Genomic DNA, 24,657 nt, shown 5'->3' on the forward strand with positions numbered 1-24,657 from the left:
TTATTGTCTGGGGTCCAATAGACCCCGAAGACCAGAATTGTTACTTTTTTTGAAGACCATCAGAGGGCTAAAGAAACGTTAGTCACAAAAACAGATAAAACAGACACCCCTCGTTGTGTTTATGCTTCTTTTTAAAATTATATTAAATAAACATAACTATATATAAAATTACATCTAAACGTATGTACGTTTCGTTTCAAAGACGGGAGGACAGTAAATATTGAAGACTATTGAAGACCATAATCCCGTTTTCTCCGGTTTTCCTCCGCTTTAATCTACACAACCGGAAATGGACGAGCATCCTTACGTCAAATGCGGAACTTAAGGAGGAAAGATTAGGCCATGCTATATGAAGTCTAAAAATACAGTGAAAGGAAATCAGCACAAGCAAAGAAAAGAGAAATCATTACCTGAGCATAAGCATTGACATGTAATTTTTTAGCAGACGCTTTTATCCCAAGTGACTTACAAATGAGGAGAACAATAGAAGCAGTCAACAAAATGGTCATGTGACAAGTCCCAGTTAGGCTAGTAGTACATTAGCAAGGTGCCTTTTTGGTAACAAGTTTCACTAATAAATCATTAACAAACATAATTCTTAACAGATCATTAGTTCATATATATTCATGTTGATAGAAATATGAGAATGTGCTTGTTAATGTTAATTTAAATAGCAGATTATTAGATTTAATGTACATTTTAAATGTCTATAAACTCTCAATTCACATGATCATGCACTTTTTAAACATTTATATACAAATGATTTTTAAGCTTTATTAATAAATTATTAACCAGGTTTTTGGCTCTTTATCTGGTTATTCTGTTAATAATAATGTTGGATGCTCAGTTTCCTTTTAGAATAACAGAGGACCACTTCACATATTAGTCATTTCAGGGTTAGTCATTTCTAAAAATATTAAATGCATTTTCAGTATAAATTTCACAGAAGCCAGAAGATATTTTGAAGAATGATTGGAACCAAACAGTTGTTTGGCACCACTGTGTTCCATAGTAGAAAAAAAAAAAATACTATGGAAGTCAATGGTGCCAAAGACCCAATCATTCTTCAAACGTGAGTAAATTATGACAGAATTTTCATTTTTGGGTGGAGTATCCCTTTAAGGTGTATATTTTTCACTGTATCTGGTGCTAAAGCGAACAAATCTTATTAAACTTTGATTCGTATATTTTGCACTTCTACACATTTGCAAATGTTGATTTGATACTTCAAGCACTTCAAACACTAATCACGTAAACATTAACTAATAACCACATAAAGGTTATACATTTGGTTTTAATTGTATTTTTTGAATTGTACATTGTACATTGAATGCAATATAATTGTATTTGTTATTTGTAAATGTTAATAATTTCAACAACTAATCATTTTTTGTGCCTATATGGGCAGTCATCTCAATGGCAAAAAGATGGATTGACTCACCAAAAATGATTTTATCTCCTGTGAGGAAACGCATAGGAAATGATTAGACAGGAATGTCTCAAACATCGGACTACAAACTGAGATCAGCCCAAAATGAGCTAAATGAGTATTTTTAGCACACTTTAACATTACAACAAATTATACGAAGAATGTCTGATTGAAGATATTTCAAAGAAAAACAAAACACCAAGTATGGGAACAAAATTAGGGGACTTTGGTACAAAAACAACTGTATTTATTGAAATCTCTAACAAACACATCAACATGGTCTTCGGGGAAACCTACAAGATACATTAGTGGGATCTACACAAAGCTGTGGCTGAGGGTAAATTTACAGCCGTGGTGTAAAACAGCCCATTAAACTCAAGCGAGGAGAGACAAAAATACTATAAGAGCTTTGAGAGATGGGCTCATCCAGTATCCCAACATGCCCCACAGAAGTGCTTTAATCGGCAATACAGAGACAGTCCATCTGTCAACAGATTGAGTCATGCATGAGTTTCAACACGGATCCACCCAATGGCATTATAAGATCAGAATTCTGATAAGTATCATACAGCTTTGGAATGACAAAGGTGTAAATAATGATATAATATACCCTAATGGTCAAAAGTTTTAGATCAGTAAGATTTTTTATGTTTTTAAATGAAGTCTCTTCTGCTCACCAAGACTGCTTTATTTGATGAAAAAAAAAAAATGACAAAAAGTAATATTGTGAAATATTATGACAATTTAAAATGACTGTTTTCTATTTTAATATATTTTAAAATGTAATTTGAAAGCTGAATTTTCAACATCATTATTGTTGCTGATTACACATCAGTTTTCAGTGTCCCTGATTTTATGCTAAAAAAACATAAATTATTATTTATTATAATAATTTATGTTAGAATTATGTCATTTATTTAAAATAGAATCTTTTCTAACATTATAAATGTCTTTACTGTAACTTTTGATCAATTTAACTCATTCTTGATGAATAAAAGTATTTTCTAATTTCTTTCCCCCAAAAATAAAAATTAAATTCTTCCTGACCCCAAACTTTTGAATGGTAGTGATTAATGTTACAAAAGCTTTCCATTTCAGATCAATTCTGTTCTTTTGAACTTTCAATTTATCAAAGAATCCTGAAATAAAAATGTAAAAAACTGGATAATAATCATAAATGTTTCTTGAGCATCATATTATAGTAACTTCTGTAGGATCATGCGACACTGAAGACTGGAGTAGTGATGCTGTAAATTCAGCTTTGATCACAGGAATAAATTACACTTCACTATATATTCACATAGAAAACCGCTGTTTTAAATTATAATAATATTTCACAATATTACTGTTTTTTTTTTTTGTTGTTGTATTTTTTATTAAATATTTGCAGCCTTGGTGAGCAGAAGAGACTTCTTTTAAAAACATAAAAAAAAATCTTACCGATCTAAAACTTTTGACCGGTAGTGTACATTTTCTGATTAATTATCTTTTGCGCACACAATTAATTTTTTTAAATTGTAATTGCAACTTAAACTGTAAAGATTCGTGGCAAAAGCACAAAATTACTAAAACTTAAATAAAAACTTGAAAAAAGGTAATCCAATAGATGAATACATATTAACCGGGACTGGAAATGGAATTAGACAATTCCATGGATTTGGTATATATTTACCAGTGATCCACATCGGCGTCATCAAACTGTCCAGCGATTGAGCTCGAGTCGACTTCCATTCCATCTGGATGCAGAAAAAAGAAAAACAAGTTTAAGCACCGTATTAAATTATGAGCATCCTGTCCTGAACTGCTCCGCTGGGCTTTACACATAACAGATCCATTAGCTTTCAGGAAATCCTGCTCATTACACACACAGCCCCATCAGCTAAACAGACTCTGGCTCCAAGAATGCTTGAATTCACACTCTTCTCCGACTGACTGAAATAAAATCATATGTACACGCACCAAGACAAGATTCACTGAATAAAACATTCATGCATTAATGCATATAAAACATACTAAAATGTGACTCTTTTAGGACCATGTGAGGTATAAAGTTGCATGACCTTTCTCTGTTACTGCCATTTTGTGGCTGCTCATGTGCATAATGATTTTTTTTCCCCATAAATAACTTTTACAATCAAGTAAATTCACCTGGGATGTCCATCAAACAGTGTGAAAAGCTCTCTCAAACTTTCATACATTCTTTTATTTGTGTTTTGGATGACCAAGTTACCACAGCTTTACATGCAATGTGGTCATATATATATATTAGTTAATGTCCTCCTGTGGTGAAAATCAAGCTTTTGATGTAATTTATATGTTTATGTGGTGTTTTTAATATGCTTTAAGACAAACCATGTGCAAATTCATAAGTCAGCACCATTGCGGATTAGTCTGACTACGTTCAGCGACCTATCTCTCAGTTTTCCTGAGAACAGCCGGCCAATCAACGAACAGAGGGTGGGCTGAGAGCCGTGATCTAGACGCTAAGCGGCGAGTTTAAGATTGTATTTTAGGTCAGGGAAATCGAAAACGACCGCGGATATGGAGATACGGGATCCAGTTCGCTCCGTTGTGGAGAATATTACCGGCATTTGCAAACTGAAGCCCGAACAAGAAGAGTGTTTGTTAAACTTTTTGAATGGAGGTGATGTTTAAGTTAGAGAGAGAGGTGATTGCGTTATGTGATTGGCTTACGGGTAACCAATGATTATATACTTCAGACAAGCGCCCCTTCCATAATCTCTCTAGCTGCGTCCGAAATCGAATACTTCCCTACTATATAGTATGCGAAACAGTACACGAGCAGAGACGTATGTCCGAAATCATAGAATTAGAAAAACAGTAGGTGAAAAGTACCCGGATGACCTACTTCTCCCGGCGAGATTCTGAAGCAAGGATACGATGGACACTATTGTAAGCCTGGAAAACTGGTTAAAAAGAAAATAACTGACCAGTGGCCTCTAAAGACAATGGCAAGTTAACATTTGACCCTCTACCCCCTTCCTCTGACCATCTTATCTACATCTCTCTCTCTCAGTCAGTAACACTGAAAACTCACACAGGAATATATATGGTTTTAATGTGAAGGTGATAATCTTTAAGGATTGTTTAGTATCATTTTGAAGCTGTCAGGGTGACTGGTAATAATGTCTCATTTCCAAAGAAGTAAAAGAAAAGGTAATAAGTAGAGTTGAGCCGGATACTCGGCTGAAACGAGTATCCGGTACGGATAAAGCACTTTTGTCGAGTACAAATATTATACGAGTAATACGAGTCAATATCTGTGCTCGGATAAAAAAAAGAAGAAAAAAAAGAAAAAGAAAAAGTAATGTTGAAATTAGGGCTGAGCGATATATCAATATAAAGAATATATATTTTAAATGTGATATGTAATTAGAGTTTGCGCTGCACGCCTTGCTCCAAGCAAGCTGCTTAGTGCTGACCCAGAGCTCTCTGCACTGCTCCCCGCGCCCCAGTCACTCCTTTTCCACTTTGCGTGCTTGATTAAATAAAGTCTTTCACCTCAGCAAAACGGACTTTGTCCTGTCAGCCGTTATACTGTAACGTTAGTCGTAGCGCACACTCAATTGCACGCGCAAATGCGGCGGCGCGCGCTGGATCGCCTCACTGTATATAAAGTGCAAAAGAAACAACGAGCATGCAACACTGTTGCGTTGTAAATAACACGAAATAAAAACAAAGCAGGTATGATTTTAATTCTATTCACCAGGAGCAGTTTCAATGTTTCATTAACAGTCTATTCACCAAGGTATATTAACCCCTTAATGCCCCTATTTTTCTTTGTGTTATTTTTTATATTTTTTAAATGAATGTAATGGCTCATACCAAAGTTGTATTGACAAAATAAATAAACCAATTAATAAATCACAATTACAATTCCAAGGGAATAATCTGCAATTAAGATTTTTGTCATAATCATGCGCAGGTGAAGAAACCTGTTAATTATTTATTCATTTGATTTTGCAAATGTTCATGTTTCAATAAAACTACTTGTGACATGTCATATTTGGCTTTGACTGAACATTTGCTCTCACTTTGCAGAAAAAATATCGGGATATATTTTGTATATTGAAATTCAGCCTAAATATGTTGGGATATGACTATTGGTCCATATCACCCAGCCCTAGTTGAGATGAAAACTCTTGTTCGTTACATTTTACTTCATATTTGCAACCACATGTGTTGTATTCATTGTTGCAAAACTTGTTCTGTAGTTCGTTGTTATCGTGATCAAAACCATTGATCTGAAGCTCAATGCTGATGCTGTCATGTAAATAGTTTTCTTATCAGCAATAAATATAAGAATTTCTGATCAACCCATATCAATTGCATGCTGAAAATAACATACCGGTTAAAGCCCCGCCCATTTCAAGACTACCCGACCCACTTCCGGGTTTAGGCCCCGCCCAGTCCGAGTACAGATACAGATACAGATAATTCATATGGTTATACAGATACAGATACAGATACAGATAATGCTGTACTCGCTCATCCCTAGTAATAAGGTTTAAGAAGTTTAGGAATAACTGGCCCACAAAGGAATGTGGTTTCTAGTCACTCCAAAGGTTTAAATGCTAATTTCCACTACAGATGGTCAAAAAATTCTACCCCCAGTAAGTTGTTGGGGGAATACAGTAACTTTCCATTATAATCTGATGATTTATACAGTATCAGGTAAGGTCTGGCTATATAAGGAAATGCAACGGGGAGTTCGGGGCTGCATTTTCTCTATCAGATAAGCCCATGATGCTGTGTCTTCAAGGCTCAGCATTCATGTAGTTAATATGTTGGGTAAAGTTGTTCTAGAAACATTTGATGGTTTGCTCTGATTACCTTGTGGAATTGTAATAATACATTTACCTGACATTATAAATTATATTTGATTATTCTAACAGACTTTGACTTTATTTTCATAAGATTTAAAAGGAATAGTCAAACATTAACGTGTATTTAATGATGCAGCTTTTTGATAAACGAGTTAATACATAAGATTAAATGTGTTGCATTTAATTAAAAATCACTTTGCCATGGGAAAGACAGAACACGCGTGAAATCTTCACCACGAATCGAACGCCGGATTTGGATCGATTTTGTGGCTCTTTACACTATCCCATGATGCCACGGGAGAGGAGTTGTTGTTATATTTGAAAATGGCGGAAACCGGAGACGCGGCTGTAAAGTTAGGAGATCAATACAGACACGCATGCATATCTCTATTGATTCATTCATGTTTATTTATCAATGGTAATATCACAAGCAAATAAATGGCTTTCTCCTTGCCAAAAATCAACATCTGTCATTGTTTGAGGTTGTGTGTGTGTTTTATTTGAGAAATTCCACAAAAAGCGTGATCTGCGAGCAGCTCACGTGATCTGTCGGCTAGGATGACGTAAAAACGCAGATGAAAACGGAAAGCAGAACTAAAAACAGCGCAAAAATGGTGCAGTCACTGGAATGGGCTCTTTAAATTTTCGCAATGTTGTGACAGCGTATGTCACATACAACATGGCGCATTCATACTACCCGTATTCATACTATATAGAACGTATTTTTTTAACGTGAAGTACGTTCTTATTAAATATAGTAATGAAATTCAGGAATGAAAACGATGCTATCCTCGAGGGATCACAGTGGGTTCAATGGATTGTATTGTTGTTCAATAGCATACCAATTATTTAGTCGATGAAACTCCATTAATCAGTTTTAAAAGTTGCGAGATGTGAAAATCATGTGATCATGAGTTTTATACGGGGCATGCTATTGTAAAGAATAAGTCTATTCCTTCAGAAGATTCCTCATTTTCATTAGTCATAAATTCAATATGCCATCTAACCTTCATTAAGGTCTATTGTAAACTACAGTTACTTCGCTGCATCTTTGTGAGATAATACACAAAACTGCCCTCTCTTGACAGATTAACCATCACTACTGAAATAAATCATATGCACAGACCTTCAAATGCAGTCGAAGCCTCGTCGGTTCTGACTCCAGCCATGTGGTACTGCTGTGCGACTGACTGTGCCAACATCCCTTCCAGTCTGTCCAGTGTGGCCTGACCCTCTGACGTCAGGTGAGACAAGCCCTCCTCATAGGTGTAAAACGTGGGAATGTCTCCATGACCCTGCTCTTGCTCTAAAGAGAAAAAATGTGTAAGAGGAACAATACATTGAAACAATGTGTGTGAAAGCTTCAGAAGAGACACCAATCTTCCATGGAGAACTTCAAAATTATTTCAAAGAAGCTAAATCAGCCAAAAATACAGGTTTAATCTGACATCACATTTCTAAAATCAATACATTTAAAAAAAAACTCCAAATTACATTCTTTTAAGACAAGGGTTCTCACTGTCTTGGGATCCCTGGACACACTTTTTTAAATTAATTTTTTGACCTTGAAAAGTCATAATAATTGATAAAATATTTAATATAATGAATAGACATTTTTTCTAGTTATTTCAAGCTATATTATATCATGTAGAAATATGCTGAGAAATTGCCATCAAAGATCATTATTTTAAAATTAGTTAATTTAATTATTTGAATTTTAATATTTATAAATGTTATTTTATTATTCTAGAATAATGAATTTAGTTATTTTAATTATAAATAGTTTATTTATTCCATTTACTTTAATACATTGCAACTCTGGTTTGTGCAAAAAAAAAAAGTCAGTCAGTCACAGCAGCTTTGGTACCACTTTAGTTCTTTAGTCCATTTCTCATTAATACTTATAAAGCTCATTAATATTAATTAACACATATTAATGCCTTATTCTGCAAGGCCATATTCGACATACCTTAATACTATATAATACTACCATATTCCTAAACTTAACAACTACCTTACTAACTATAGAGAAGCAGTCATTAGGAGGTTATTGAGGCAAAAGTCGTAGTTAATAGTGAGAATGGGCTATATGCACGCATAAGTTCCGCATTTGACGTAAGGATGCTCGTCCATTTCCGGTTGTGTAGATTAAAGCGGAGGAAAACCGGAGAAAACGGGATTATGGCAGAGTCTTCAATATTTACTGTCCTCCCATCTTTGAAACGAAACGTACATACGTTTAGATGTAATTTTATATATAGTTATGTTTATTTAATATAATTTTAAAAAGAAGCATAAACACAACGAGGGGTGTCTGTTTTATCTGTTTTTGTGACTAACGTTTCATTAGTATAACCATGGAGTATAAAATTTAATATAAATTCTCGGTATTGCATTGGACTCTATGATCGGCGGAAGTTATCGAGCATCCTTAATCCTTTACTGGAAATAACGCCGTGCATAGAGCCCATTGGACTCTAATCTAAAGTTTGACCGCAGCTTTAATAGCAGAAATATCTTTGCCTATATGAGAGACCTATAAATATTGCCATGGACAACAGGTGACCTTGGAGTCAAAAAGGTTCAGAACCACTGCACTAGATGCATCATGGGTCCAAATGACACTCACCCGCCTCCTCTACGTCATACTCCTCTCCCTCATAATCGTCATCATCGGTGTCAGCGTCCTCGGGGTCCGGGTGCAGGGCCTGACATTCACACATGGTGGAGAACATGGGCTCCACTGCAGTGCACACACAAACACATGCTGTTACTCTCTACAGGAGTGATGCTCACACTGAACTCATCAGTGTTCGTTCCAAACACTCACATGCGGCTTTATCACTAGGCACAAAGCGGATCTCTGTGATGGTTTGCGAGTCTTCACTGTCGCTGTCACTCTCCTCATCATCCTCTAATGCATCATCTGGAGCTTTATCCTGCAGCTCTCCATCACCTTCATCTGGAAGACACAGAATTTCAGAACTCAGAACTCAGACTCAGAAAAGAACTGCTGACCAAAATGTCTGAAGTAATGCATCACTATTTTTTTTTTTTTGGAAAATGATGTCTCACCGTCCAGTTTTGCATTGACCATCACATACAGGTGCTCTTCTGGAAACGAGCTAAGATCCCGTGAGATTGCATGCAGACTGATGGAAGGGTATTCAAGACAGAAACCCATCCCTGAACCATCAAACCAGGACAGATGGCTGCAAGGACACATAACAGCTGCATTAATAAACATAGGTCCCCAAAACATCATGAGTGTAATATGGTAATGCACAACATAATCAAATACTAAATAACATAAATATAAAACAAATTAAAGATGGAAAGAAACACCAACTCATAGAATCTGTGCCATTGCTCTACTAAAGTACTTTTCGTGAGGTGTCTACTAACCCTTGCTAGGCATGATATGCATAAATATGTCTAAATATGTCCACAGGTGTCACTTGATGTAGAACACGCATACCACGTGTACACAACACTAATGTTTTAAGTTAGTTAACGTGCACAGAGACTCACGCTTCAGCCACAAACAGAGTTCCAGATCCCAGTCTTTTCCCGTCCAGAACCGCGGTTGTTTCGGCTTGCTGGAGCCGCACGCCCTCGCTGGGTGGAGGTAAACTCTTCAACACTACCATTCTGATGAATTAAATCACCGTGAAGATGCTGAATGCGCTAACACTGATGCTCTAGTGAGACAATACACAGTCACAACGCACTGCAAAAACAACAGTAACTCTCATTCAAGCGTTACCAAGCTTTCTCTTTTAAATTCATTAATATACAAAAAGTAAAATGCGACTGGTTTGCGTGGCGAGAAACTTTCGAATGGGTTTTATAGTTCAAAGATTCACTGTCATGCGTCACTTCTGTAGTTCTCACTCATTGTGCGACGACGACTGTCTCTAATAACTGTTTCCTGTGGGACACACGGGTCATTCCTGCAGGGGGCGCTGAGTGGCACAAAAAGACGGATTCTCCATTGACTTGCATTGACGGGTAAATACGTTTTTGTCTTATTGGAGATGTTTGTGCAGTAATATAAGTACAATTATTTCAATAATGCTAATTACAAAGATAAATATACAACAAACAGGCGAATATTCACAAGCGCAATCTCTGTAGAAATATATTAGTCTGTAATAACAAACAGATTTCATTGGTTCACTCCTCAAAACGCGGAGAAAAGTAACAACTATCTTATGATACCTGCATTGTGCGTTTGCAACGTCAGCACCGATGTAAATAAATTTACTCTTGAAATACTGACTAATGACAGATGACGTCCGTCCGGGCCACTAAGTAGTACAACCCATTGTTAAACAATAATCCATTCTACAAATTATTTATTTCCATTCATCAGCGATATTCGCGCCGCTTTATGACGCAATTCACGCAAAAAGAGCGCGTACGTTTGATACCACAAGGCAAAACCCTAGCGCCCCCTCAGGATCGGAGGACATATACAACACAGTAAACACAAACAGTGGTAATCTGAATATTTTGGTTCTTAATCCTTTGTGTACATTGCATAAGTTAAATAGATTTATTTATTGTTTGCTTTTGGGTAGTTGACCAATAAACAGTTTAATTATTCTATTATTCTTGTATGCAGTTTTATGACCTCACGTGACATTTGTATTCTCAATATGAAACATTTGACTACATTTGTGTACTTTCCCTTATACAGTACACACATTTTAACCTAAAATGTTAATATCGAAAATGAAATAGCCATACATTTCAACTAGCCATACAAGTAAATGCTTCTTGTGTCTTGAATCCATTGAAGGTTTAAAACACACAAATTTCAAGCCAGGGACATTAACAGCAACATTAAGTTTATTTTTGTTTTGTGAATAATTTTTTTTTTTTTTGAAATATGGAGACATACATCTGTAAAGTAAGAGTAAAATAAACTGAGAAGGAAAATGAATTCCAGTAGTACAAGGCTCAAAAACACATTCTTTAACTGAAAGCAAGGACCATAATTATTAATCTAGTGCTTGTGGCTTTTGTTGTTATTGTTGTTTTTGGATTTATTCTGTAATGGGGTGGATTTGTGTTGGAATGACTTCCATAGTGTTCTAATTCAAACAATCCAGCATAAAAGACACCCGCTTGGAGTCAAAGAAACCTTTAAAAACAACTCTATGGAAAGAGCGATCCAGACTGCGGTGTCGAACAATGCGGTCCCACCATCAAAGGTGCTTGGTCGACAAGTGCATTCAGTTGACACATAAAGCTCAGACAGGGACTTAAAAGTGACTGAATGTCTCCGTAAACGTCCTAAAATTTCAGCAACAGCTTTCAAAGTGCAGAAATTTCATCATTTTTAAAATAATTAAATAAGATTGTTTTTAACATCACATACAATGTTATTTTTAGTAGAGAGTATATTAGTCTTTTTAAAAAAAAAAAAATAATAATAATCGAAATGACAGATTACGATCATCATCCAATGTGTTTCGTCCTTTTTTGCTGGTCTACTAACTAGTTTAATTTCACCCAAAATGAAAAATTCTGCCATCATTCTCACCCCGAAGTTCGAGCTACTCGTTTCCATAAAACAAAAGAGAAAATCTCTTCTTGTGCTCCACAGAAAGTCATGTGGTTTTGCAATGACAAGAGGGCGAGCATATGATGTCAGGATTATCTTTTTTGGGTAAACTATCCCTTTAAGCCTTTAATTGGATGAAAGCATTTAGGCAAAGTTCGGCATCAAAGGTTAATGTACAACGTTTCCATGTACAACAAAGAATAAAACATTAATACAGAGAATGTAAACCTCTAAAACTCCAGTCTAAAACTAACAGAACACGTAAGCTTCAAATGCACGCCATCCAGTTTCTCCGGAGGACGACAAAGCCGCTTTATACAAACAAAACTGTACTGGCCGTTAATGACAAAGTGCTTTTACTCTGAGGAATGGTTACTGTAGTATTAAGGAGACCCTGTTCTAATCTGGGAAGGATGATACATGCGGATGTACGGAGTGGATTCAGACGTCTGAAACGGACAAATACGGCATTCCTCTGGAAGCTTCATTTTTGGTCCACTACACCCAAAAACTACGGTGGCTGATGCGGGACATTCCCGTGACAGGTGACTCTCAGTCGAAAGGCTATGAGAAAATAAATGCATGTTTTACCTACAGAGCACATCATGACAACTGTTCACTGTCGAAAACAAAGTTAACAAGGTCCGTGACGCCAGTGAACTCTTCCTCGTCCTCATCGTCATCGTCATCCTGAGCTGCGGTCCTCAGCGGGACCAAGCCGTTGTGCCGGCCAGGACCTCGGGGGTCCGCAGTGTTTCTGGCCGTGTGCCTCCATCTGACATTTCCACGTATGTTTTCCTCTTCCTCCTCCTCGTCTTCGTCTGTTTCTATGCGGTTCGACCTTTTGCGGAGGGGCTGCTCATCCTCCTCAGAGTCCTCTGTCTCTCCTCTGTCCTCCTCTTCATCTTCACTGGAGCTTTCCTGCCGAGTCCGTTTTATTAGTTTGTGCCTAGGTTTGGAGTCTTTCCTAGTCGACACGCACTTCCGTCCTCTTTCTGGTCTCTTGAGAGATTCCTTTGGCTCTAAGTCTTTAGAAAGCGTGGACTCTAGAAATATAGGATGAGACGAAAACAATTTACATTTCTAGTTGCAAATTAACATTCTAGCTAACAGTAATTATTTAGTCTGATGATGTGGCAAAATAAACAGATGTAAATAGTAGGGCTGTGAAACGATTAATTGCATCTAAAATAATGTGTGTAGTGTGTATAATTATTTTGTATATATAAACACACACACACACATGCATGTATACATTTAAGAAATATTTGCATATGTATACACTTTATATATATTTATACAAAATTAATATTATACATAAAATATAAATATTTTATATATAAATAATAAATTTTTCTTAAATATATACATGCATATGTGTGTATTTATATATACAAAATAATTATACACACTACACACATATATATCATGTAAAACTTTTATTTTGGATGTGATTAATCGCAATTTAACGTTTCACAGCCCCCAGTAAATAGCAAAACGGAGGGTCTTAAGAGATGCATTTTTTTGTTTTTGATTTTGTCTTGATGTGCAAAAAATAAATAAATAAATAAATCATAATAAATAACCATAAATAAATCACTGAGGGTTTAGGCACTAGTACTTATACAAAAAAGGGCCACAAAAATCTTAGTAAATATATTTATAAATACCTTCTATATACAGAGGCTACCCTCTGGTTGTCTTTGGTTATTTTAGAGTGAAAAATGTTGTTTTGAATCTTAAAGCTACACTGTGTGATTTCTACCCCCATCTAGTGGTGAAAAGGTATATGACCATCCAGTGAATATTAGTTTCCGTTCCTCTCAATTCCGATTTCGTTTTAACTCCTATGGTGGGCAATGTAGTCCAAGATTAACATGGCTTCCAGTTCGACCTCGTCCATGAGTGTTAACTCAAACGTAAACGCGAAAGGCGAAGCTTGAATTAACGTGTCTGTCCCTCTTTGGCTAATGTACTTTCAAGATGGAGGGTCAACATGGCGACCGACATTAGAATCCCTTACCCGCATGTATTTTCAATGGCATATTATACACTCACAAGAATACTTTATTACTTGAATGAAGTAAATATACATTAATTAAGGCATATATTTTTGAAAGAACTAAGTGTTTTTAGCAAAGAATAAACTAAAAGAGTTACACAGTGTAGCTTTAAAAAAATGTACACAAAAAGGAAAATCTAAATTGTCTAAAATAAAAACACACACTTTTGATCTTCAAGGTCAAAAATGACCAGCAATAGCATTGAATGGAAGATACAAAAACACAGAGACATTTTTAACAACAACTAGGGAATATACAGCCATATATATTTTATTTTATTTAGAAATAAATGGTGCATAATTTAGAGGTAAATATTGTCTAGTATGATGAAATGTACAAGAATAAATATCATTGAAACAAAATATAGTACATTCATATCATTCAAAAAATGTTAAGCTAATTGTCCTGGGCCTGTTCTGACCGCCAAGGATCACATGTGTGACCCCTGAGTGAGGAATATGAAGAGATGACATATATTAACAAATGTGAAAATAGGAGTGTGGTGGCGCTCACCTTCACTGTTGGAGCTGGACAGTCGTCGACGGTGAGGAAGAGTGGGGTGTTTCTGATCGGACACCTTCCGTGATCCCTCAGACTCTGACGTCTCGTAGTAGTTGACCTGAGAGTTCTGACTCCGTCGCGGACGCCTTCTGTTGACATCCACGTCGCTGTCGCTGAACTCATTAGAGCCTTCTGTTTCTGGCAAATGAACAAGTAAAAGAAATCATTCAATAGGACTCTCTACCCAAACCTATTGAACTGCTTAGCTAGACAGCCTACCTCCAAAAACAAAAACACCAAAAGTATGCCGTCATATGAAAGTTGCTGGGTGCAAAGAGTGGACATTTCAAAGTGTGGACTTAATTTACGTTCATTAAGGATTCTGCCTTAGAAGATACAGTAGCTGTACATGTGAAACAGCTTTGAAATAGAGCACATATGTAATTCTTTTAATACAGACCCATTTCCTCTTCCTCCTCCTCCTCTTCCTCTGAGTCTAACAGGTCCTCCTCTGAGGAGCCTCTTCGTTGAGCGGGAGGTCTGCGTTTGCTCCTCCTGCTTCTCTGGGTGAGTGCGGTTCTTCCTATTCTTCTGGAGGCTGGTTGATTCTCAGCGCCACTGTCACCACTGCCCCATTCACTCCCCGCATCACCATCAGACGCACCCTCTCCCGAAACTACGAATTCCTCCTCCTCCAGGCTAGCATTACAAAAGCATATATATATTAATGCCGATTCTGACCCAGTTGTATGTGGAAACCTATATAGCATGAAATGCCAGTCTATTGAATTTATGAAAATGAAAAAAGCAAAACTGTTTCCACAAAAATACCTATTTTAAAGTACAACTAATTTCAACATTGATATTGACGAGAAATGTTTCTTAAAGGAACACGCCGACTTTTTGGGACTTATTCACCGTATCCCACAGAGTTAGATAAGTCCTTCTCATCTCTTTGTGTGCTGTACTGCTAGTCTAGCTTAGCACAAAGACTGGAAGTAAATGGCTACAGCTAGCATACTGCTCCCAATAACTGACAAAATAACACCAACATTTTCCTATTTATATGTTGTGATTTGTATAGTCACAGCGTGTACAAATAACAAGGTTCTATGAGACACAGCCATCTTTTAACCGTATAAATACTGGGAACTATTTTCTCAGAAGGCGAAGCACTGCTACTTGGGTGGAGTGATACAAATCACAACATATAAATAGTCTGTGGAGAAATGCAATCATCCATAGCTACGGAGCTCAGTCATGAGAGCGAAGGCATCACGTCACAGGCTTACGACATCGATAAGAGGAGCGGTGTCCGCATACTCAATTGCTTGTAAAACAGCAAATAATCCTTCTGATTGGTCGGTGTATTTTTGCTTTATACATTTTAGGTTTATACTCAAATTCAGATTGTGTTGGGGGGGTGGGATTATTAGGCCATAAATCAGACAATTTGACAGGAGAGATATAATTTTGGCAAAAAAAAAAAAAATTCCCGGCCAATGTTTGTTAATTAACGGACAACGGAAACCCTGGGATGGACTTATCTAACTCTGGGGGTTATGGTGAATAAGTCCCAAAAAGTCAACGTGTTCCTAGCAGGCTAGCAGTTAATTTAATTTGTAATATTCAAAATATTAGTTTTACTGTATTTTTGATTACATACATACAGCCTAGGTTGAAACCTCTTTCAAAAACATTTAAACTAACAATCTAACCTCAATTTCAACCAATTTGTAGGACAAATACAATAATATATATATATATATATTATAAGTATTAAGCATATTTCCCCCAAATTCTTTCATGGCTTTTTTGTTGTTGTAATTCTCATTAATTCTCACAGTGATTGTCATGGTGAATCTCAATAGATGTAGTAGTCAGTTTAGTTTAGAGCACAAAATACTGTTATGAGTGACAATGACAAAAGTGACATTGATTTAAATTAAGCAGTGCGACACAACCATGATGTGTAAATAACTAACAGCTTTGCATTAAACTAATTAGAATTTAAGGGGAAATTGTGGTCCTAGAAATAGGAAAATATAAGACATTTATAGAAAAAAATAGTCTTTTTCTTTTGATTTTGGGATAAAATATGACCAGCTTTACAGCTTGTGAGATTCACCGATAGAATATTTAATATTACCCATTATATTTTGAAGAACTGGTAAAAAAAAAAAAAAAAAAAAATCCACCTGATTTGAACCCCAAAATCCCAAATTTGAACTAATATTCGTATATTTTAAACACACACCTATCACTAAGCTGAAACTCATCCTCGCTCTCCTCCTCGTCCACCGTACTGTCACTGTCCAGGTCATTGAGTCGCCTACGCTTCTTTCGCGGCGCGAGAGGTTTCACATGCCGTCGACTCTCTCGGCTCACCGTGTTCCGCTGCTGACTCGTGACAGTCACTACAGGTTTACCGTGACCAGCACCTGCAGAACACCAGCAGTGAATTTAATATGCATAGACACACATATTATAAAGTATGAAACAATATCTCAAACGACCAACCTCCTCCTTCTGAATCTTGAAGGTCTTCCTCTATTGCTTCATCAATGGCTTCATCAAAATCATCAAATCTGGTGGTTAGTAGTAAGAAAATCAAGAATTAGTTAGACTTATATCTTCTCTTAGAGTCTACAAGAAATATTTGAAAACTTTACAATAAGGTCCCATTAGTTAATGCATTAACTAATAAACAAATTAAAATTAATTGTTAAATTAATTAACAATAGGCAATACATTTGTTGTTAAAGTTAGTTAATAAATAAAACAACTATTCATTGTTCATGTTAGCTCAGGTCCATTAAATAATATTAACAGATACAACGTTTGATATTAGCAACTGTTAAAATTAACATTAAAGGTGTCCTATTATGCTTTCATGCATCTTCAACTTTTTTCAAGTGTGAAATGTTGCAGTTTCAGCTTGAAAAAGGTCTGCAAAGTTAAAACAGAACTAAGTATATCCTAAGGGAGTTATTCTCTATATCAGTAATCACTATTTCTGAACTTCAATCAGAGCACACTGTGCTTTTCAGAAGGAGGGGCTTCATATAGACAGCTAGCTAACTAGATAGATAGATAGATAGATAGATAGATAGATAGATAGATAGATAGATAGATAGATAGATAGATAGATAGATAGATAGATAGATAGATAGATAGATAGATAGATAGATAGATAGATAGATAGATAGATAGTACTTTATTGTCCGTGTACACGGAAATTTGTCTTGCAATACAAGCTCCTACAATTGTAACACAAACAAGCTAAAAAAAAAACATGAGGTCATCAGTAAAAAGTATAAAAAGGTACTTAAATAATATTATGGGTACTCCGCCCCGCAAGAGTGTTCTTCAATAGCCATAAATATATACATATATTAAAATGCAAGTGGGGGGAAACTATCACTTCTTTCCTCTCACGTGTTGATTCATCAACTAGTGTTACTGACAGACTGGGAGAGAGGTGTAACAATTTTGAACATTCAAGCATGAAAACCTATTCTAGTAGACCGAAAACAAAAATCAAAACAACATAGGACAAGATTAAAAAATGACTTCTCATTGTTAGTTAGTTCACTAATGTTATCAAATGGAGATTTATTGTAAAGTGCTACCAGAAATATTGATTACCTATAACTGATGGATTTCTTCATCCTAGTCGATCGCCTCCCCAGACTCTTACTTTTCTTGGCATCCTTTTTTTTCTCGGTCATGGGATCTTCTTCATCACCGTCCTGACATGATGAAGAAGTGCAAATTTAAAACCAAATAAAGGTAATCCCATTTTATTAATTTGTGTAATTTATATATCTTATATTAATTTAGATACAGCATAGCCTACTTTAGCATAATTTACTATAGTATGGCATATGGTACAATACAGTATGGCACTATATATAAATATAATATAAAATGGGCTGCATACTTACTGGATTGGGTATAATGTTCTCCACGCTGATACCCACATACACTAATCGCTCACGTCTGAAAGAGAGAAAACAAGAAAAATCTCAGAATCAGACTCACATGAGCATATTCATCATCCATGATGATTCATAGTAATGATGATGATAAGCTGGTGAGACCATTTATGAGGTGTGTGTGTGGATTTATACCTTCGTTCAGCTCTCTCTTTCTTCTTCAATGCAGTGTCCAGATTCAGAAGCTGTTCTTCCAGTCTCTGACAGAGAAGCTTCTGTAAATGACAAGAATATATACTTGATTAATATAGCTCACATACACACACAAGGCATTAACACAGTGATTTAAGCCCTTACATGCTGGCAAGGAGGGCAGAACCATTCTCCATCAGGAATGATCATTAGAGGAGGTCTCAGACAGGCCGTGTGATATCCGCTGTCACACATGTCACAAAGAAGGATCTGGGACGAAAATACACAAGACAGAAAACGTGAAATTATGCTCTAGAATAGTAAATAAATAAATCGTGCCTAAGAAAGTACTAGGTAATATAAGGTAACTACATGGGTTAAGGTTAGTTTGGGGTTATAGTACCTAGTTATTACATTTACATAGTATGTACATGGGGAAGACAGTACAATAAAGTAATACCTTTGTTTCTTCTAATCTTTTGCCATTTGACAGACAATCTCATCTTTTAGTTTAAATCATTTTAGAAACCCATATGTGCATCAATTGTCTGAATAAACGTACTGTATGTGTTGGAGTTTTACTGAAAGCATTTTACTGAAAGCACATTCTGTATTGTGTTTTTCTTTTCTTTTTTTGCTTAGGCAATTTGGCAAGTTTTTCACCATACAGATAATAAAACATGTTATCTTAGCAATATTACTATTATGGCATTTTTTAATATTTAAATTAGTTTTTATTTTTTTAATTTTCAGTTTCCATTTTAATTCTAGTTCAAGTTATTTTTTTATACAGTTTTAGTTAAAGGGTAACTAAACCCCTGGTCAGAGCCTGACTCCACCCACTGGCAATATTTGAAAAATACTGAAAAAGTGGGCAAACCCCAGCGGAGATAGAGGGGACGAAATTTCAAATTTCAATACTCGCAATTCCAACTCCTGACTCGCTACAGTGGTTTTGACGAAACAAGCTGTTTTTAATAAAACTTTTTATACTGCCAAGGGCGTAGCTCGTGCCAAGAGCGTGGTGAGCTGAAACCTGCGTACGTCACGAAGTGCGGAACATCCAATAGGAAAATTCAACTGCAGTAGCCACCGTTTAACCTGAAGAGGGCAGCACTAAGACGTTTTTACACCATATACTGTAGAAATTAAACACTTTATACACAAATGTCAAAAAAGTTACTCGAATCAACGACTGGTATTAATAAAGATCCATTCTTACAGATCATTAACTAAAAAAAGTTATTTTAAGGTTTAGTTACTCTTTAACAATAACAAAACTAGGTGACTTGCATTGAAGAGAAGCACCTGATCTCTTTTAATTTGGATTAGTAAGTAACCAAAGTAACAATTAACCACATAGAACTGCTCTAATACTCAGTTTTACTTAAGCAAGCATCACTCATGTTGCTGTCATTTGATACTGTGGTTGTACACAGTACATCGAGTAAAATTTCCTTATTGAGGCATTAAAGCATAATCTATTTTAATTTCTTAAGTGGTAGTCTGAATTGATAAAAGAGAACTCACTAGTTCTGGGTGGTTAGCGAGCCCACAGTGTTTACAAGCATCTTCAGGTTGAATCTCGTTGGATTGGTCTGATTCGGTCTCACTCTTGTGGTCTTTTCTCTCTGATTTGGTGTCTTCATTGTTTGCAGCGTCGTCGTCGGCCACTTCCTCCTCCCGATCCGCAGCACCTTTGAGTTTGCTATTTTTCGTACGAATTTTCGACCAACGAGTACGCCTGTGTCGCCGTTTGGCCTAAAAGAGTAAAAAACAACATTTGCATAAATAAAAAGCTTTCTGTGCAATTTGTTCGACTGGATACAACAAGCTTTTGGACTACCTTCAAAGACTTAGGCTGTCCTTCCATGTCCACTTTTTTGTGCAACTCCTTAGGATTCACATTCACCTCTTCGTCTACTATGCGTTCCTCTTCGTCTTGTGCTTCTGATGAGGCCTTAAGTTTTCCATCTTGCTTCTTATCTCGACAATCTGCCACTTTGGGGCTAGGCTTGCAGATCCTGGCAGATCTCCGTAGGGATCTCCGATTGCTGGTTTCCAACTCTTCGATGTCCTTGTGCTGGAGTTCAGGCGTTCGCCTATGAAGCGGGATCTTGATTTTCAGGCGAATCCCCTCCTTCTGAAGCTCCGACGATACCTCTTCATTATCGTTGTGTCCAGTTTTTTCACTGTCTTCCGCATCCTTCACCAAACCCTCACCAATGCTGGATGAGAGCTCAGTGTTTTGGCTGTCTTCTTTCGCTTGGAGCTTGGATTTGGCTTTTTGTGACCTTCTCTTTCTTGGGCTTTTCAGTCGTTTGTCTTTGCTGTCATCCTCAACATCAGTTTTTTCTCTGGCTGACAAAGTCTTGCTGTTTTTGAGTTCTTCTTCTTTGTCAATTTTGTCAACATTTTCCTCAACTGAAGTCTTTTGCATCTCTTCAGTCATTGGCGACTCCTCAACAATGTTTGATACTTTTGCTTCCACATCTGGGCTCTTATTGCAAGCATCTTTTGACACCAGATCCTCAAGGACACTGCATGGATGAGGACCATTGTCTGCTTTAACCATGGATTTCCCAACAAGTACAGACTGTCTTACGCTATCTGCGCCTCCAACTTCAGTCTTCAAGACATTCATATTCCCATGATGACCATTTGAAGAATTATCGTTTTCATTCAAAGGCCTCTTTCTCTCAATGGGACCTTTGATGACTCCAACACCTACGTATTGTTCTTGTGATACCGTATGGTAAAGATCAACAGTTGAATGCTTCCCAAGTAGCTTTTGTGGGACAGGGAAGATGGCTGTTGGTCCTTTCTCCTCATCAGTTGGGAATTCTCTTTTGATTTGCTGCTCCTTCAATGGCAAGACGGCAGGATTGCGAACAATGATTCCTCCTGTGCTGATGCTGCCATTGCTGTTAAGGTTGTTGTTGCTGTGATTGACGTTGGTGTAGTGATTGCTGACATCATATCCTCCACTCCTTTTCAACTCCCTCTTCTTCAGCGGTATTTTAGCCTGTTGGTCGCTCTTGACAGTTCTAGCCACATTCCCAAACATCATCTCTTTCTTGTCATCGTGCACCTCGGATTTCTTTGCCGGTTCTTGTTTGATGGAAGCAGGAGGCATGACGACAGAAATGGCATTCCATGGTTTGGGATCATCTTTTTGTTCTTCTTTGACAAGAGTTTTGATCGTACTAACCCTGTTGTCGATGACCAGTTTAGGCTTGGAAATTTCAACAACTTTCTCCTCTTGCTCTGGTTTAACGGGATCAATTGGTGTTTCTTTTTTAATGTCTTTAGGTATTAACCCAATTTCACTGAAATTGAATGTGGTATTGGAAAAGTCCCCTTGTCCCGATACACGGTTTCTCAAGTTCTCAGCCTCAGCCTTACCTTGAATACAAAACAATACAGTAAACCCCACAGTAGTTGACAACTAGTCTGGATATTGAAGCAGACATGTTCCTCTCAATGTCTGTGGTGCTCCAATCCCTAAATGGGAATGATTTTCCAATGAATTTTACCTTTAACACCTTCTGCCTCCATATTTGGGCTGGTGGGACAGCCTTGTGTCTCTTGGTCAGTCACGGGTGTGTCAATCTTGGCTTTAAGCTGTTCTAGTGTGTCAGCAAGATCATTCCTATTCCTGTTTAAAGTAAAATGCATTTCTTATTCCTTGATAAACTTCATTAAAGGAGGTATAACTATTATACTTCTAGAAAAAACATTCTGAGGAAACACAATGTTCAAAACATAGGTATTGAATGTGCTGTTAGTGTTCTTTAACTTAAGATTTTATGTTCTCATAACTTGATACTATATGTGAAATGTTTCTTTTGCTTATTATCATTTTAATAAACCATTTCTGGTATTTTCCCCACAAACTGCTTACTTCGCAATGCATTTCCAGGAGGATCCATCTATATCATCCTGTTCTTCAGAATAAACACGTATATTCTGTTCTTGATCTAACTGGAACCAGTACAAAAGACCTTCCTTGTCTCTACCGATGGGTTGTAGACGCATCTTGTCTGGGTCTTCCTCGTTGATTAATGTCTTAAACTTGAGATTGTCATCAAACTGGCACTCACACAAGTACTGTTAATAAAATAAAGAATAAAGGTGAAACTCATTAAAAAAATATATTCAAGATATTATTCAAAGGAAATATTCAAAAATATTCATATTCAAGGCACACTTTATTTGGGGGTAAAATATGACCTGGACATGTTCTTGACAAGTTACATAAGAAGCAATACTTCATAAAACGATATCTCCATCAAAAAAAGTCAAACTATTATTGATGTATAGAAAATAAGTCCCCTGGGAAATACTGACCTTTAAAATGCCTGTCTTACACTCAACTGTCATTTCTAGGTAGCTTTTTCTTTCCATTTCCCATGCCCAGGTGCTGTTAAATTCCTGGCACACCTGCATCAAAAATGATTTCAACAAACAGACAGATTTGCATGGATATTTCCATTTTCACGGTATATGATTTAAAACTACAACACTTACCTTTACAAGATACTTCTCCCATCTCTCTGGTGTGACTGTTTTGCCGATCTTCCGCAGTAGTTTGACATGGAGCTCAATCAATGGCCGAGGAACTAAATTGTACAAAAAAAGACGTGAGACGTGTTAAATTATTATAGCATTTAAAACTTCACATTAAAACCTCTTTTTTGAGACATAAAAACCATGCTTGCGCTGACTTTCAACAAATATTATATTATATAATAATAGCAACTGTTTTCCTGTCCCACGCACTTGTTTTTCATTTTGCTCATACTGTCTATACCTTTTATTTATTGTTTAAAATAAATAAATTAGAAACACATCTCTCTCATTACTATATCATCGATTTATCCAATCAGCTATCAGCAATGTCATAGCGAAAACATAATTATGCAGTGACGTTTACAAGCAATTCTCCTAAATGACAACATTAGTGCTGTGCAGCTCACATTCAGCTATTGTTATAAGAAACCTAGGAGTACACAATTAATACAGTATTTAAAGTGTACTGGACGTAAACAAATCTGTGCAGCGATTCTATTATTACAGTTAGCATAGGAAGTTTGACAGCGGCCTGCGCATGTGCAGTGTGCGGGTACACTCACATCGTTGTTTATAATCTGAACGTAAATGTATATCAGACCAATTTATCGTACTATACTGGAGTGTCTCAGTATTTAATGGTCACCGACAGCATGATAACACCTTTAGCAGTGCGTATGGTCACTCTGACGGCAATCATACACTGATATTAATCTTTAAATTGGATTTTTCCATGGGAAAGGGTGGAAAAACCACACATGACTGCTTTAAAAACACTTCGCCACAGTCCATCTGAATCATCGGGCACACGATTCTCATCCAAACAAAGACTACGAAGGTACAACAAGCCAAACTTTAAGTGATCAAACCCCTGATGGGCAAAGATGAGGAGCCTGTCCAAATAAACACAAACCCAGCCTCTCCCGCAGCTCACCCGCTGATGTATCTTGTAAGTATCGCTCCAGCTGAGGGAACGTCAGCTCGGGCAGATCCAGAACAGGCCCGTAGCGCTCCAAAAAAGAGCAGACCACCGCAAACCCGGGACTGAGCGCTGGAGGAAGAGCTGCTGTGGTGCCCGGAGCAGCCATCTTTCCTGGAGATGACGAGCTATGCTCTGCTTAGACCCAAAACTGCCCACAATACACCGCGACACCCACCCAGAGCATCATCCAGAGGGGCATCTAGTGTGTGTGTGTGTGTGTGTGTGTGTGTGTGTGTGTGGATCACCACAATGCTACCATCATCGTCGTCATCGTCTTCATAACAATAACATATAAAGTGTTATTGTTATTGTTATTGTGATGAAGATGACGCCACACTTTTTTTTTTCCACGTACACTATGCTAATAGAAAGAGTGTCGTGTTTGTGTTTATTCATGACCAGAATGAATAGTTAAATAAATTAGTAAAGTTAATATTTAAATGTAAATGAAAAAAATAATTAGAACAGAAAATCGTATATATTCATAATAAGTGCTGCTTTAACATGTCTTGTTTCACTGACACTTCTCTATCATAAATGGTCGTGCTTGTGTTTATTAAA

General features: G+C 36.8%; 2 protein-coding genes across 3 annotated transcripts; both read right to left on the reverse strand.

Moving 5' to 3' along the window:
- Positions 1–1,651: 1,651 nt before the first annotated feature.
- Positions 1,652–10,197, reverse strand: clns1a (chloride nucleotide-sensitive channel 1A). 2 transcript variants are annotated; one of them, XM_039663740.2, is made up of 7 exons: positions 9,808–10,196; positions 9,352–9,488; positions 9,107–9,238; positions 8,906–9,019; positions 7,403–7,582; positions 3,102–3,165; positions 1,652–1,913 (listed from the first exon to the last, which is right to left on the reverse strand). In XM_039663740.2, coding segments are annotated over exons 1-7 (747 nt in total). In that variant the 5' UTR covers positions 9,927–10,196; the 3' UTR covers positions 1,652–1,912. The 2 variants fall into 2 exon arrangements, with proteins under 2 accessions (XP_039519674.2, XP_039519673.2); XM_039663739.2 differs by lacking the exon at positions 1,652–1,913 and having other exon boundaries at positions 3,098–3,165; positions 9,808–10,197.
- Positions 10,198–11,108: 911 nt separating this feature from the next.
- rsf1a (remodeling and spacing factor 1a) lies at positions 11,109–24,331 on the reverse strand. The gene is made up of 16 exons (XM_039663735.2): positions 24,049–24,331; positions 23,073–23,164; positions 22,893–22,985; positions 22,447–22,652; positions 22,079–22,200; positions 20,389–21,947; positions 20,073–20,303; positions 18,708–18,812; positions 18,546–18,625; positions 18,360–18,414; positions 18,061–18,164; positions 16,933–17,000; positions 16,670–16,853; positions 14,873–15,111; positions 14,425–14,610; positions 11,109–12,894 (listed from the first exon to the last, which is right to left on the reverse strand). The coding sequence occupies exons 1-16, from the start codon at positions 24,200–24,202 to the stop codon at positions 12,452–12,454; spliced, it is 3,921 nt and encodes a 1,306-aa protein (XP_039519669.2). The 5' UTR covers positions 24,203–24,331; the 3' UTR covers positions 11,109–12,451.
- Between the last annotated feature and the right edge of the window lie 326 nt (positions 24,332–24,657).

Source organism: Pimephales promelas, chromosome 10, assembly GCF_988280905.1.
Source record: "Pimephales promelas chromosome 10, fPimPro1.hap1.1, whole genome shotgun sequence".
NCBI lineage: Eukaryota > Metazoa > Chordata > Actinopteri > Cypriniformes > Leuciscidae > Pimephales > Pimephales promelas.

What these genes read in the sequence shown, in the direction of transcription:
- rsf1a (XM_039663735.2), bottom strand. Translation starts at nt 24,202, where the DNA reads ATGGCTGCTCCGGGCACCACAGCAGCTCTTCCTCCAGCGCTCAGTCCC. An exon ending in TCGCTAACCACCCAGAACTA is followed by an intron (nt 18,813 to 20,072) that starts GTGAGTTCTCTT and finishes TTTTCGTCCCAG; the next exon opens with ATCCTTCTTTGTGACATGTG. An exon ending in AAGAAATCCATCAGTTATAG is followed by an intron (nt 17,001 to 18,060) that starts GTAATCAATATT and finishes ACTAACCACCAG; the next exon opens with ATTTGATGATTTTGATGAAG.
- clns1a (XM_039663739.2), bottom strand. Translation starts at nt 9,926, where the DNA reads ATGGTAGTGTTGAAGAGTTTACCTCCACCCAGCGAGGGCGTGCGGCTC. An exon ending in ACTCTGTTTGTGGCTGAAGC is followed by an intron (nt 9,489 to 9,807) that starts GTGAGTCTCTGT and finishes GTGTCCTTGCAG; the next exon opens with CCATCTGTCCTGGTTTGATG. An exon ending in GCCTAGTGATAAAGCCGCAT is followed by an intron (nt 9,020 to 9,106) that starts GTGAGTGTTTGG and finishes TGTGCACTGCAG; the next exon opens with TGGAGCCCATGTTCTCCACC.